This window comes from Apodemus sylvaticus, chromosome 17, assembly GCF_947179515.1.
Source record: "Apodemus sylvaticus chromosome 17, mApoSyl1.1, whole genome shotgun sequence".
NCBI classification, from domain to species: domain Eukaryota; kingdom Metazoa; phylum Chordata; class Mammalia; order Rodentia; family Muridae; genus Apodemus; species Apodemus sylvaticus.
The window spans coordinates 72,159,816-72,173,786 of record NC_067488.1 but is presented as its reverse complement, the minus strand read 5'-3'; the positions used below and the strand labels follow the sequence as shown (position 1 = coordinate 72,173,786).

The 13,971-nt window shown below is 54.7% G+C and overlaps 1 protein-coding gene across 2 annotated transcripts in view; it reads right to left on the bottom strand.

Moving 5' to 3' along the window:
• Nucleotides 1–12,246, bottom strand: part of Col2a1 (collagen type II alpha 1 chain) — a 28,954-nt gene extending 16,708 nt beyond the window's left edge. Inside the window, exons 1-16 of one of the 2 annotated variants that reach the window (XM_052160678.1) lie at nt 11,993–12,246; nt 8,020–8,223; nt 6,679–6,695; nt 6,276–6,308; nt 6,116–6,148; nt 5,962–6,015; nt 5,737–5,841; nt 4,744–4,821; nt 4,054–4,098; nt 3,897–3,950; nt 3,497–3,550; nt 2,724–2,777; nt 2,382–2,435; nt 2,206–2,259; nt 1,870–1,914; nt 1,335–1,388 (exon numbers count right to left, since the gene is read on the bottom strand). In XM_052160678.1, coding sequence (XP_052016638.1) covers nt 1,335–1,388; nt 1,870–1,914; nt 2,206–2,259; nt 2,382–2,435; nt 2,724–2,777; nt 3,497–3,550; nt 3,897–3,950; nt 4,054–4,098; nt 4,744–4,821; nt 5,737–5,841; nt 5,962–6,015; nt 6,116–6,148; nt 6,276–6,308; nt 6,679–6,695; nt 8,020–8,223; nt 11,993–12,077 — 1,023 coding nt within the window. In that variant the 5' untranslated portion in view covers nt 12,078–12,246. The remainder of the gene's footprint in view (nt 1–1,334; nt 1,389–1,869; nt 1,915–2,205; nt 2,260–2,381; nt 2,436–2,723; nt 2,778–3,496; nt 3,551–3,896; nt 3,951–4,053; nt 4,099–4,743; nt 4,822–5,736; nt 5,842–5,961; nt 6,016–6,115; nt 6,149–6,275; nt 6,309–6,678; nt 6,696–8,019; nt 8,224–11,992) is intronic. The other variant, XM_052160679.1, reaches the window with a different exon arrangement.
• Nucleotides 12,247–13,971: the final 1,725 nt, after the last annotated feature.

Here is a 13,971-nt window from a genome sequence, read left to right as displayed (position 1 = left end):
GGGAGACCTGGCAGCAGCCAGCAAGGCAGAGTGGGGAGCCCTGATCCCCCACAAAAGGCCCAACACAATGTAGACAACGTTCTAGCTGCATCTCCTAACAGCGCTGCCAGCATGCCTGCTTTGTGGACGAGACCACCGAGGACAACCAGGTCTGGGGTCTGTTGTGTCTGGGAAGGCGGAGAGAAGCTGTGAGCCAGCCTGGCTTTGAGCCGCATTAAAATCCCCAGGCCGGGGTCTCCCAACTCTGCAGAAGCAGCAGGCCCAGAGCTTCCTTCCCTTCACATAAAATGCCCCTGGGGCGAGGCCCTGGGCCAGCTCTGGGTGCCAGTGCGCACTCAGGCTGCATGTTTCACGGACCTGCTCCTCGGGGCCTTTCTGCTGCCGCCCAGATGCATGGTCTGGAAAGCAACTGCTTACAATGAAGCTGATTTCACTCGCCCTGCAAGGACCTAGGAGGAGGGGCCGCTGAGCTTGTTGGCTGGGGTGTAGACCAATAGAAAGCTGTAAAGGTTGGTTGGCTGGGATGCAGACCAATAGGAAGCCGCAATCCTCCTTAAGCACGCCTTTCATCACATCACTCGCCTGACCAAGCACCTACAAGGCCTCTCTATTGCTTGGGGAGCCAAGCTAACCGCCTCTCTCTGGCACCTCTGCCCCCCACCCCCACCCCCGACTGCCTGCCAGCCTTCTAGCTCATGGTTGTGGGCCCTCAGTACACAGTCTGTCTTAAGCTATGTATTCTTCCCGGGACTCAGTTCCCTCTTCTCTAAAATGGGAACGAGAGATTCAAGTTCACAGAATGAGAGGGAAGATGAGACAAGGCGACGCGTGCCAGGTCCTAAGCCAAGGGTCACGAGGCGCATGCCGCTGGTGTCCTATCCCGACACTACTCAGAGCGCACGCAGCAAGGGCGCTGCCATCCAGAGAGAGGGCGGGGTGCGCAGCACAGAGCTGGCACCATCGAAGCCTGCTCCGGAACTCCAACGTGCACGGCTAGGGCAGGGGTAGAGACAGTCGAAGGGGTGACCTGAAGGATCCCGACTGCGGAAGAGGGCTCTCACCAGCATACTCTCCTGTAGCGCACCCTCCTTCCACCCTGCAGGCCCTACCCCACCTGATGACTGGGACTAGGAAAACTCAGGAGAGAAAGTTCTGGTATGGTGCTGCTCACTAGTCCTGAAGTTAGGTTTTGTTATTTCTTAGGGATTGGGGGGAGGCGGGCGTGTTGAGGACGGTCCCATGTATGGCCTTGAACTTGTGATTCCTCTCAGATACTCAGCGTCTCAGGTGCAATGATCATAGATAGGTATGTCCTGGTTTTGGGGGTTACTTACAGCAGCACCGGCAGGGCCAGTCCGTCCTCTCTCGCCTGGCAGGCCACGGGGACCCTGCAACACACACCAGCACAGTTTAAGTGTGAGTTGTCATAATGGAGGTCTGAGTGATAACTTCTTCCCACCCACAGTGGCCCCGTCTGCCCCTAGGTGCTCCCGGGGCACAGGGTTTCCTCCGGGGAGGCCCGTGTGTGTCCCTGCCGTGTTCTATGGAGAACGCAGCTCGGTTCTCGCAACGGATGAGTGCCCCAAAACACTCGATGAAGACAAACAGATTTTTTTTAAAAAAAAAAAAAAAATTGAAACGTGTTTTAAGTGTGCCTAACGGTTTCCTATTTCGAGGAAGGGCGAGTGAAATGCTGAACAACTTGTATGCTGCACACTGCTTGACTAATCAGATAAATCTGCGGGAACGGGCATCTGCTTTGCACGAGTGCGTGAAGGAAATGCGGCTGTTTGCAGGGTGGCCGTCTGACAGGTGTTAGGGGAGTCTAAAGAGCATGGGTAGCTTTCCCATGAGTGACTTCATACTTACCATTGGGCCCGGGGATCCGTTCTCACCAGGGGAACCACTCTCACCCTGGAAAAAGAGACGAATGGCGTCAGTGTTTGGAGTCCTGGCTTCCAGAAACGTCCTAGGTAAAGTCATTGAAAGATCTGGCTGGCTCAATTAGGGCCGAGTCATGCCAGTTTCAGTTCTGGGAGAGGCAATTTCCCCAAGCTCTGAGGCCTGCTGCTCGTCTACCGAGATGCAGACTGGGTGTTCCCAACTATGTACTAACACCCCAACCTCGTCAGCGCGGCCTTGACGGTGACGGGACAGACCGTCTCCGCTTGTCCCCATCTCGGACCCGTGTGTCTTGTCCTTTACCTTCACACCGGGCGCACCGGCTTCTCCTTTAGCACCATCCAGGCCTGGGTAACCCTGGGAAGAGAAGGGTTGCATCACACGTCTGGGAGCCCACAGAGGAAATAGTGTGCATAACCCCAAAACGTTTCCTCTCTAGGTGGTTCCTGCCTTCCAACATCTTAACCCATGATTCTTACCCTGTGACCCTTGACACCGGGAAGACCCGGGGTTCCTGGGAATCCACGAGCACCCTGCAATACAAAAGAGATCCTCAGAGGAAAGCAGAGATTGGGTGAAGGCTGCAGATCCAGCTCCCTCAGGCCGCCAATAAGAAACAGGCCTCCAGGCGTGTCCGTAGCTCCTTCAGCTGAACCCGGACCATCACCTTGTGCTCATATAACATGGTAGCCAGCTTGAAGGCATTATATACGCAGGCGCCATTAGTACCCGGTTTTACATTGAGCTAACCAGGCTGAGTGTACCTGATGGCTCAGGAGGGAGACTGGAAAACCCTGTGAGGTAGGGAAGAAGACCTTTACCTGAGGGCCAGGGAGGCCTCTCTCCCCAGACTTTCCAGGCTTCCCAGCTTCACCCTGAACAGAGAGAGAGAGAGCTCATTTTTTTTCTTGGCAGTCCCATGCGTGTAAGTAGTGGGCCCCAGGACAAATCGCTCCAGCGCTGGGCATCTATCTGCCTGTCTGCCCGCCTTGCCCACCTCCTCCTTCCTGCAGATGCCCATGACCCAGAATGCCTCTCGTGGCTTCTTCCTTGGCAAGTTCCTCAGCCCTCACTAGACTGTCCCCAGCAAGCTGCTGGTCCCCTCTCCAGAGCTCTTGTGCGCTGGCCTGTGTGCCCTGACCTCAAGAGGCTTTATGGGTGTGATGCCAGTCTCATAAAAATAGCTCAAGAAAGCCAGCTCTTGTCCTGCTGCCCCCTCCCCCGCCCCATCTTCTGCCCCATCCTGGCTCAGGCTGAGCAGTTCTACCTCATTTACAATTGAGATGATGTCAGGCGTTTGTTGACCAACTCGACTGCCCTTTGTTTTTCTACTGTGCTTTGAGACCCCCATCCCAGCTGGTTCTCCTTTCTCATTTCTCTGCCCGAAAAGTTAATGATGTTTTAATTACTCTCCTCCTCCTGGGATCTAAAGGGATCTCCAGGGACCTGGCAAGCTGAGTTGCAAATACTGGGTATGTGGGTGGTAGATAGCTGGAATTTAGGACTGGCCAGCTTGGCTCCTCGGGAAGTCACTCTACCCCAAGCCCTAGCACATCCTCTTCCCCAGGGTCTGGGGATCCTTGGGTCTACTCACATCGTCACCAGGTTTTCCGGCAGGGCCTGGAGGACCGCGGGGACCCATGGGACCCTAAAATAGAGAATTCAAGACATGGTTGGAAGGGAAACACAACGGACAGGGTGAGAGGCGGTCGCGTTGGAAGGTAGTTATCCTACGAGAAAGAAAGACAAAAAGGTCGTTGCAAAATTGTAAAGTAGATCATGGTGGGAGGAGGGGACTGCGCAGGCTAGTGACCCACTAAGGGGGAGTGTTATGATGGAGTTCCTGCCATATTGATTCTCTGCAACCGTACACCATGGGTAAGGAGTGGCGTCTGAATTTCCTATGGTGCTCCCATTGTGGGAAAGAATGGGAGTTTGGATCGGAGAAGATTGTTCCCACAACCTCCCGGGAGAGGGTAGCCTATGGTACTCACAGAGACACCAGGCTCGCCAGGTTCACCGGGATTGCCTTGAAATCCTTGAGGGCCCTAAAAGGGAAAATAAGGACGCCATGTTGACCCCAGAACTGTGCTGCCGGATACACATGATGAGCATCACAGCGACCCCCAGAGGACAAGCCTGAACACTTACAGGAGCACCGGCAGGGCCTGGCGGTCCACGAGGTCCCATGGGGCCCTGCATTGGAACAGAAAAACAACAAAAACGAGCCGCTTAGTGGCCTGCTTCATCACCATCGGCTTCTAGGAGCCCATCGAGTACTAACCAGCAGCCAGAAAAGGGCCAAGAAGATAGTGTGGGAGCAGGAGGGGGAGGGGCCGAGGACCTCCAGAGGCTGCTCCCTCTCGGTCCACTCTGCGCTCAAGCAATCTATCTTTATTTATAGGCCCCATTTGGACAGAGATGCTGGCCTTGCTCTCTCCTGGATGGCAGCCATGTTTACTAAAGTCTGAATTTCATTTAGCATGTGCCAAGCCAGCGCTGCAGGGTGAGATTTCCTGCTGGAAGCCGGGTAGGTGCTGGAGGACAGTAGCCACTGTCTGCGTTCTTCAGTTCTCCTTCCACGGGCAATGACAGCTGGCCCCCAATACATCGGCTCTACGCACCACGCCACCCCCGTTCCGCCCGGCCATTCTAGAGCATCATCCAGACTAGCATCCATCACCATTAAAAGTCAAACTCCCTGGGCTAAATGAGAGGTTTCGCGTAACCGATGACCTGAGAGCCTCCAAGTCACCTGCAAGGCAGAGGTTGCTGGGTCTCTGGCTTTGCGAGAGGCACCCTGCCCCTGTGTGGGCAGCACAGAACTGGCGTCCTACCTACCATGGGGCCTTGCATGACTCCCATCTGGGCACCGCCAGCCTTCTCATCAAAGCCTGAAGCCATCTGGGCTGCGAAGTTCTGCAAAGCAACACAGCAGTGTTAGGGGCTGAGAGGCCCTGGGTCATTCCTGACTGCTCGGAGTTCTACCAAGTCTCTCATCATTAGACACCGGCTGAGCGTTGCTCGGCATTGCCAAGGAGACCCGACAAAGGTTTGGGAGCGTGTTCTTGTGACAGTGGCAGTAGCACTTCCTTGGAAAGTCAAGTGTTATTTGTGATGGTCTTGGTCCCTTGCGCTCTGCTTTATAAACTTTCATATTCTGAAATGTTACATAAGTAAAACATCGCCTCTAAAAGGCGGTCTTTGTTCTCTCCAATGTTGATGTCTGGCAAAGGACTGAAATCTGGTCTTGAAATATTTCGGGAAGGGTTATAGTAGGCGTCTGTGAACCCACTTACACTGAAGGATTTAAAACACAGTAGACCTCCGAATGGCACACCTACAAAGTGGGCAGTCATGTAATTTGTTGATTGGTGTGATTCCAAACACGGCAGTAGCCACACACCTTCACTCAGTGAGGCTCTTTCATGAGAATGAATAGTCTCCTGGAATGTACTTGGCAAGGGCTATGGAGAGACGGCTTCCAAGGACAGTGGCCACCGCTCTTCCAGAGAAATACAAGTGCCCAGTCATCCTTTGTGGTCACCCCTACACCCACCCCCAAGAATTAACGGCACGATGGGGTGCCAGAAAGCCAGATAGCTGAAGGCCTTCTTTACAGAGCCCCAGAGAGTGAGAAAAGTCAGCCCTTAGCCCAGAGCTTGGAGCCTCATAAGTGATTCTCCTAAATTACAGGCCCGAGGCGAACCCCAGGAGCAGGGTCTGTGCATACCACTGGCAGTCCTGGGAGCCAGCCAGGTAAGAGTGGGTAGCGATTTAGAAGCCACGGCTCTGGAGGGTCAGGCGGAAGGAAGGAGAACTAAGGACACTTACTCCTCCACCAAGGCCAGGGGGACCAGGGGGGCCTGGAGGGCCAGGGGGGCCAGGATTTCCAGGGGTACCAGGCTCTCCATCTCTGCCACGGGGTCCAGGTGCACCCTTGACAGGAAGTAAAAGAAGGTATCAGTGAAGCAACACCCCAGTCATAACTTGGGAGGTACCCAGGCCTCTAGAGGATCCGGGGGACACAGACATCAGTATCTATTGCTGTGCGCTCACCTTTTCTCCCTTGTCACCACGGTCACCTCTGGGTCCTTGTTCACCGGCAGGTCCCTGAAGGCGAGGGACAAGGTGTGTTGACGTGAAACTAGAGGCCATGATGGCTCAGGTGCAGTGGGAGAAGCATGGAGAAAGGGATCTCCCCCTTTCTTACCTGAGGGCCAGGAGGTCCTTTGGGTCCTATGATCTGTGTGAGAGAGAGAGAGCCACAGGCCCATTGGTTAGAGGGGTGCATTTAGGACAGCAGGTGCGTGGGTTGTGGCAGAGGTGAGTGGTGGAAGGGACAGGTCATGGTGGAGATAATTTGTACTTACATCTTTGATGTCTCCAGGTTCTCCTTTCTGCCCCTGCATCGTAAAACATTGACGGGGTAAGCTGAGAGAGCCCGCTGAGCCCCACCCCACCACCCTAGCCTGTCAGGTGAACATCTTCTGAGGTCTAAAGAAGAGGCACAGAGTAGGTTAGCATCTCAGTGCCTCTGAAGAAGGACATGTGAAAGGGAAACATGGGCCGATGAAATGGCCCAGTGGCTAAAGCCCTTACGGAGCTTGGCCTAATGCCTAAGGTGGGACAAGAGAACTGACTCCTCCAAGTTATCCTCCTCGGGCAGCCACACACGTGCCACAGCACACGTGTGTCCATGCTCATACATACAGTCACGTGGGCAGGGAGTGAGAATGTAATTCAATTCAATAATTTAAAAAGAGGGTGCCTTACCTTTGGCCCTAATTTTCCTGCAAGGGAAAACAGAGAAGGAGAAGGTGAGACAGGGGTGATAATTTGTCACTCAAACTCTCTTTGGAGGATCAGAAAGGAAAGGACCACAACCGAGGAAGGAAGCAGATTCCCCCTGTTGGTCCCCGGAATCCCTCTGTGGTGGGGTTAGGATCACAGAGCCCTTTTGTGGCTGGGGACTTAGAAGGGACAGAGATACCTCTGACTTATTAATCAAAAAGCATGCATAGTATGCAGGAATGGTCTGGGAGTGGGAGAGAGGCAACAGAGAGGTCACAGCAGAAGACTGAGAGGTCAGGCAGTCCTTCCCCAACCCGCGCCCTCCCATAGAAGAGTCTGACAAAGCCTTACATTAGCGTGCAGTCTCCCTGAAGGAAGCACAAAAGAGAGCAGGACACAGGTGTTACAGAGAGCATTGCAGCCAGAGCCACCCCAGGCCCACACACCCCTCCCCTGCCATAGCAGCCCCCCCCCCAGGCACTGGTATGGGCCCCTCCGAGAGTCAGCGCCATACGAGGCAACAGTGTGGGGGAAGCAGGAGAGGCGACTTCTCGATTCCTGTTCAACCCTCCTCTCCGTAGGAGTAGGAAGGGAACCATGAGCCATTCAAGAGCCTGTGCATGTGTCCCCACTTTCTCTGTAGGGAGATGGGGCACTTGTGAGGGTGCAGGGAAGGGGTCAGCTGTACTCTTCTTTGTTGGCACTGGTTCTAGCTGGGAGTGGGTAACCATATCAGCTCTCAGGACCATGACCATCCTTCCAACTCCCAGAGCCCAGCTTCCCCTTTGGCTTTTCTGCATCTTAAACGGTGGTCCACACCAAGCAGGGGTCGGTGCAGGGAGGAAATACCGCCATTGTACTCTGTTGCAAAGTGGGAACCCACTCTGCCCTCCCCTTTACGGGCAGAGGTTTCTCCACATTAATGACCATGTCCCCGAAGGTTTTCCATAGAGAAGACAAGGTGTAGGTGACATGGGACGAACTGAGCTCATGCTGTAGCTAGACAGAGCCTGATTTCCACCGTGGCTTTAGTAATTAGTAGACTTGACTCACGAGGGGAAACTTTTGTGGAACCATGGCTGTATTTTCATAAGCTTACTCCTGAGGCCTAGGTGAGGGGAGTCTCTGTAGTGATTTAGGCTCACCAGGCTTGAGCCTGGTTGAATTGAGAAGTGGCCTTCCTTGCCTTTCTGCCCCTACTGGTGAGATCAAATGGATTAGCAGCTTCTCAGCTTCAAAGAGAAGACCAGCATCCATGGAAAGGCATTTGCTGTGTCTGCGAGTAATTTATTTATGTTGAATAATAAATAAATAAATTACGACCACTGGCAGTGGCGAGATCAGCTGGGCAGATGGGACAGCACTCTCCGAAGGGGATCTCGGGGTTCAGGCAGTCTGGGTCTTCACAGATTATTTCATCGCAGAGGACATTCCCAGTGTCACACACACAGATGCTGCAAGGCGAGGGCTTCCATACATCCTTATCTTTAAACCTCTGCCCATTCTGCAGACAGCTGCCAGCCTCCTCTGCACCGAGTGGGGTGGGAGTGAGAGGCGGTGTGCCAAGCAGGGGCGGGGTAGGGGGAGAGCCAGAGAGAAAGAGAAAGAGGTTGTAATAACTTGACATAATTCAAATGCTAAGGAGTGGTGGGGGCGAGGTGGCAGACCACACCAGACAGACTGAACTTACAAATTAGTTTTGAAAAAACGTAATTCGTCTTTCTGTGCATTCTACAATACCTACTATGTCTTGCACCGTGCAAGATGGGTATGTTGGGTGGGGTGGGAACCATGAACAGTCGATAAAGGAGTGCTGTTACTCTACTAAGTCTCTTCTTCCCAGCATGGGGGTAGGGGGCTGGAGATTGGGAAGGGTAGCTGGAAGGAGGGTGCTCTGAGCAGAAACCTTGGGGCAGTAAAGATGGAGAATACAGAAAAAAAAAAAAGGTGAGATGCTCTAGATGCAGAGCAAAGACATCCTTTTTGTCATCCTCTAGGAATAATGAGATTTTCTAAATACAGCAACAGCTAAGATTCAGAGAAAGCGCAGAAAATCCTACCTACAAACCTTAGAAGACATAAGCAATACATAAACAATAATCTGAAAGGCAATCGGGGCCCTCCTGCCTGGACTCTCCTGCCTCTTGCCTCTGACTGAAGATGGCAGCCACAGTACGGGTGGCAGAAGGCTCTAAATGCCTAGCAGTGGCTAAGACTGACCAGTCTAGACCTGGGTCCTCCAACAATGCAAGGAAACAGGTCGGCTGGGTCCTCTCCACCAGCGCCCTGCCGTCTGGAATTCGCCCTGCACATGAGAACTGTGCTGACAAGAAGAGAAGAGAGCTTCTCAGACAGAGCGCCAGGGACTGAAGAGCTTGCACCACGTGCTAGGCTGCGCCCCGGCGCTGTTTTTCTCATCAGAATCTTAAAAGCAATGGCAAAAGCTGAGGGCGAATAACAGCGGAGAGTCACAAACCCAGTGGGCGTGGGGAGAAAGCGGCCTGCCCTCTGCACTTCCAGGAGGACGAGAATCCAAAGATCAACGTTTCCCTTTTCTTTTCCACTGGAAGAAACCCATCTATCTAGCCTTTGGATAAGACAATCAAGGGGAAGGTGAGGGGGTCGCAGGGGAAATGTCGAAGCTGCTGGGATACCCCTTGTTCCTCCACCTACCCCACCCCCAGCGGCGCTATAATAGCGGGAGGTGAGGAGAGGCGAATGATGCCCTTGGCTTGATCAAGAAATGGCACTTTATCGCCCAAGGCTGCCTAGGGGAGCCCGAGAAAAGCCTGGGGAGGGTGCGTGGTGAACGCCGAGTGTTCCCCAGGAAGGGTGCCCTGAGGCCGCGCGAGCCAAAGGCGGAGCAGGTCCGGCTGGGTGAGAGAGCTGCTGGCTGACTCTTTGTGGCTGGGGCTCCGGACACAGCCCTCCAGCAGACAGACATCCGTAGAGTAAAAAGTAGGATTAAATGACTGCCCAAAAAAGGAGCCAACACTGTAACCGGATCGCCTAGGTGCGGTCGAAGGAAGCCAGCACCGCCCTAATTGTGGCACGAAAGGGGCTACAGATAGCATCCTGGCTACCCGATCCGGTTCCCCTCGTTACCGCTGTGCGACATAAGTGATTCTTTGTGGCTGGCCAATTAAAAAGCTACTTCTTTCGGGGAACTGTTTTGCTTCGTCGCCGCTGCTCGCGGGGCCGGAGCCTGGGAGGTGGCGGCAGGCGGGCATGGGGGTTGCATTGTGGGAGAGGGGGGTCGGGGAGTCGGGGGGGGGGACCCACTGGGCCTTGCCTCTCATGAATGGGGCTTTTCTCGAGCGCATACAGAGCCCGATTCACGACTCTCCACGAGGAACCAGATTAAATAAATACGGGCAGGGTTTCAGCCCATCTGGAAGCCATCGCTGCCAATCCCCCAACTCAAACAAGCCTCACAAAGCAGGACTGAGGTCCCCCTCCCGAATCAGCAGCACTTTTGGAAACGAGGGCTGAGAAATACAGATGTGGGTCAAAGTCTTCGCAGCCAAGAAGTTTCCCAAACTCCGTGGAAAGATGGAGAGGAGGAGCGTGGTGGACTCTAGGTTTCTGACATTCCTAACGTCCACACTGGCTACGCCTTTACCCACGTCAGGTCTTTGGGTCCTATGGACCCAAGGCTGGAGTGTGTGTGTGTGTGTGTGTGTGTGTGTGTGTGTGTGGTGTTTGCATTGATGAGACTAGCAGGGTGTAAAACCAACCGGTCAGATGCAGAATCGCAGGAGACCGAAAGTTTTAGACACCCCCGCCCACACACACATACACACTCATAGGAATTCACTCTGCCAAAAAGGTTGCTGCAGTGAGATAGAGGCTCTTCACCACTTAAGCGAGCGCCCTGCTATCAGATGAAGAATTAGGGAAATCGTTTAGACGCTCAGCTCACTCTATTACGCTCTATAAAGAACACTGGTCAAGACCTCGGCTTTGTGTGTGTGTGTGTGTGTGTGTGTTTGCAAATTTAGAACAACAACAAAAAATACAGTCAGGCCTATCTCAGACCACATACAAACACTTTGCCTCCACTCCCCAGAGCTCGAGCACATGACTCTGGCTTAGCTCACCACCCTGCCACCCTGCCACCCTGCGCGGCGGGATCGAAAAGTGCTATCCAGGGCTTCCCGGGGCAGCGCTCCCGCTCTAGCCCTGCCCCCGCCGCGTCCGCCACGCTAAAGAGCAGAATGTCCGCCCGGGCCCGCCTCCTTCCAAAGCATCTCTGGAGATAGTCTGGTGGCAGGGGAGAGCGCACAGAGTCTCACGGGCAGAGGGTCTTTGATCCCCACCTACTGTCCAAACAATTTCACCTGCGATTGATCTACAGTCTACAAAGAAAGACAGGACTGGAATCCTACCCGTCGGAAACGTGCCCAAACACGTGGAAGAAAATTCTCTACCTAATACACTTTCCAGGCTTCGGTTGTCCTGAATATAATCCCAGACAGTGGATCTTACCCAGGGAGGAGGTGGAAAGGTGCAGGAACCGCCCTTGGACCGAGGCTATACGGCTGGCATCTCTAACGACAGTCATAAGCAGTTCACTAGCCTGACCCTGTATCCATCCACGGCTACACACGCTGTAAAGTAACTCATTGTGGGGTAGACAGTGGGGGCAATGATCTTAGGGACACATTTGGAAAGCAGGTCTGCTTGGAGGGTCAACGTTTTTCAGATGTCAAGTTCCTGCAGCCCAAAGGACGCGAGGGGAGAGCCGAGTTTCGGAGAAGGGCTGGCCGCTGCACCTTACTGTGGGCTAGCCTGATAGCGGAGGAACTGGAGAGTGGCGCTGAGGTCGCAGAGAGCCGCTTTTCCTTTGTGGCCTCAGATTTCAACCCATCGGTGTCAGAGTTAGTTCTTTGTCTAGCGCCCCTTTGAGCTCGGCAGCATTTAACCCCTAGACTAGGCTGATAAATCAACCCGTAGGCATCTCTCGATTTCTCTCCTACTTTTAAGTGTGGGGCTTAAAAGTACAGTAAGTACAGAGCTCGAAGCCTCCTGATCAAAGCTGGTGGGGGGGGGGTGTTACATCTGTGTTCAAACCTGTTGCATCCGACACTTTGCAGGGACCTGAGAATGTCTCCGCTCGCGACTCTCATTGAGGATGCTGCGACAGAGCTCCTTATTAGCAGAATTAAGATCAGTGTACTCCTGTACACTATGCGCTTAGGACTTGGCGCCCTAACCCGGACCAGAACTTGGGGGAGGGGGCAGGAGGAAAAGGGTCGCAAGTCAGGGAAGCAGGCAGGGGCGGCGGGAGACTTACGGGCATCCTGGCCCTGACACCGTAGGACCGCGGCGATGAGCAGCGTCAGCAGCACCAGCGACTGGGGAGCCCCGAGGCGGATCATGGCTCACCGCGAGGCCTGGCAGAGCCTGGCCCGGGCGAAGCGCAGCGAGGCGGCAGAGCACGGAGCGGGTCCGGGTCTCTACCGCGCCCTCATGCAGGAGGCCCTGGGAGCAGGAGGAGGCAGGAGACCCGGCAGCCCAGCGGCGCTCTGCGTCTTCTCCCAGCAGAGGCTCCCGTTATATGCTCCCGGTCGCTCCAAAGGCTGGCAAACCGGCCCAAACCGCGGGCCGCCCCCCAGCCCCCCGTGGGGCTGTAACCTGAGACCCCGCCCCCGGAGCCCGCCCAGGCCGGGCCAGAGCCCACACCTGCCAAGGCCAGTCGCCCCTTTCCTGAGCCCAATTTCCCGCCCCCATGTGCCCAGTGGCCTGATCGGGCGGGGCACCGAGACGGCCTCCGGTCGCCCCCTCTTGGGACTGCCACACTGCCCCCTCTAACCACAGGCGGGAAGGGGGGCCTCGGGGCTCCTTTCCTCGGAGTTCTGCTGGGGTTAGAAGGGAGGGGCTTGTTTGCAGAGGCATAAGCCAGGAGCTTTAGACCCAAGGCAGGGAGGGCGAAGCAACAGAAAGGAGCAAGGAAGGTGGGGATGGAGAATTTAGGAGGTGAGGAGGTGCGCGGGGGACCAAAGGATGAGCCGGTGGAAGTTGTCCAGAATCCTAAATCTGGGGGACAGTTTTCCAGATCTGCCTTCCAGCTCCTATGCGGAGTACCTGTCCTGTCCGTGAGCTCCCACCTGGAGGCCAGCAGCCGTAGCCTCCCTAACCCATCCCCCACCCAACTAGCTATGAAAGGGCCTAGGTAAAAGGGGGACTGGGCGGATGCCTAGGACAGGGGCTGGTGTGTTCCTACACAGAGGGAGACCTGTGTGGAGTTGTGAGGGGCAGGCAGGCCAGCGAAGGGATTACAGGAATTGCAGACAACCGAGGGACCCAGGACAAAATGGTGCACGAAGCCGGATTGGAGACACTTGTCTAGTTCGGCTCTTCCTGGCCCAGGTTCAGGAATCTCCAGGGGAGTGGGTGCCCTTAACCTGGACAGAGCAACGCTGGCCAGGGACTGTTGGCCACCCTAGGCCCTGGCCAGAGAGTCTGGAGGCTGATCCAGCTGGACTCAGTTTTGTGAGGGGCGGGGAAAGCACCAGAGTTTCCAAGTTGTTTCCCCCACCCCAACCCCACTCTCTGCTTCTTCCCCTATTCCTGGGCCTCTCCCCACCCCCAACCTTAGTCCAAACTGCCGAGGCTCAGCCTAGCCCTTGCTATGTTTCCTGACGTCTCCTTTGATAACATGGAGGATGAATCCCCAAATACACCTTGTCTTTATAAGTGAGACGGTCCTCCAGTGAACTTTAAGCAACGTGAAACTTGGAAACTAGGGCCTGATCTAAGCCGTGCCGCCTCTGTCTCACAGTTGCATTTCTGTGTTGCCTTCCTACAGGAGGCTGGAAGCCCTTGAGAGAAGCGTCCCTTATGGATGTGACTGGAACTCCCAGGGGATGTTGGGGGCGGGGGGCTTACCCAGCACACCACACCACAGCACCCCAGACTTTGGGGCTTCTCAGGATGGAAACCAAGAACTTCAAGTGTGTAGAACATAATTTCTATGCAAGTGTGCTGGCTGGAAAATGGGTTTCAACCAGGCTAGGGTGGCAGTGGGCCTTGAGTCTTTCTTAGACCTTCCCAGCCTATTCAAGATTTGCATTCAGCTCTAGATCCTTCTGCCTCGGTCTCTGCTTGAAAAGTGGTTTTAAGTCAGCAGTGCCCAAGTCTCCTTTGGACCATGGCTGTCGGGTCTTGGCCTGGAAGACAGTTTGTAACTCTCACACATCATTAGGGATCCCATCAGGTCTCTGAGCTGCCTTTCCTAATAGATTTAGAGTGCGGTGTTTTTCTGCCTTTTGG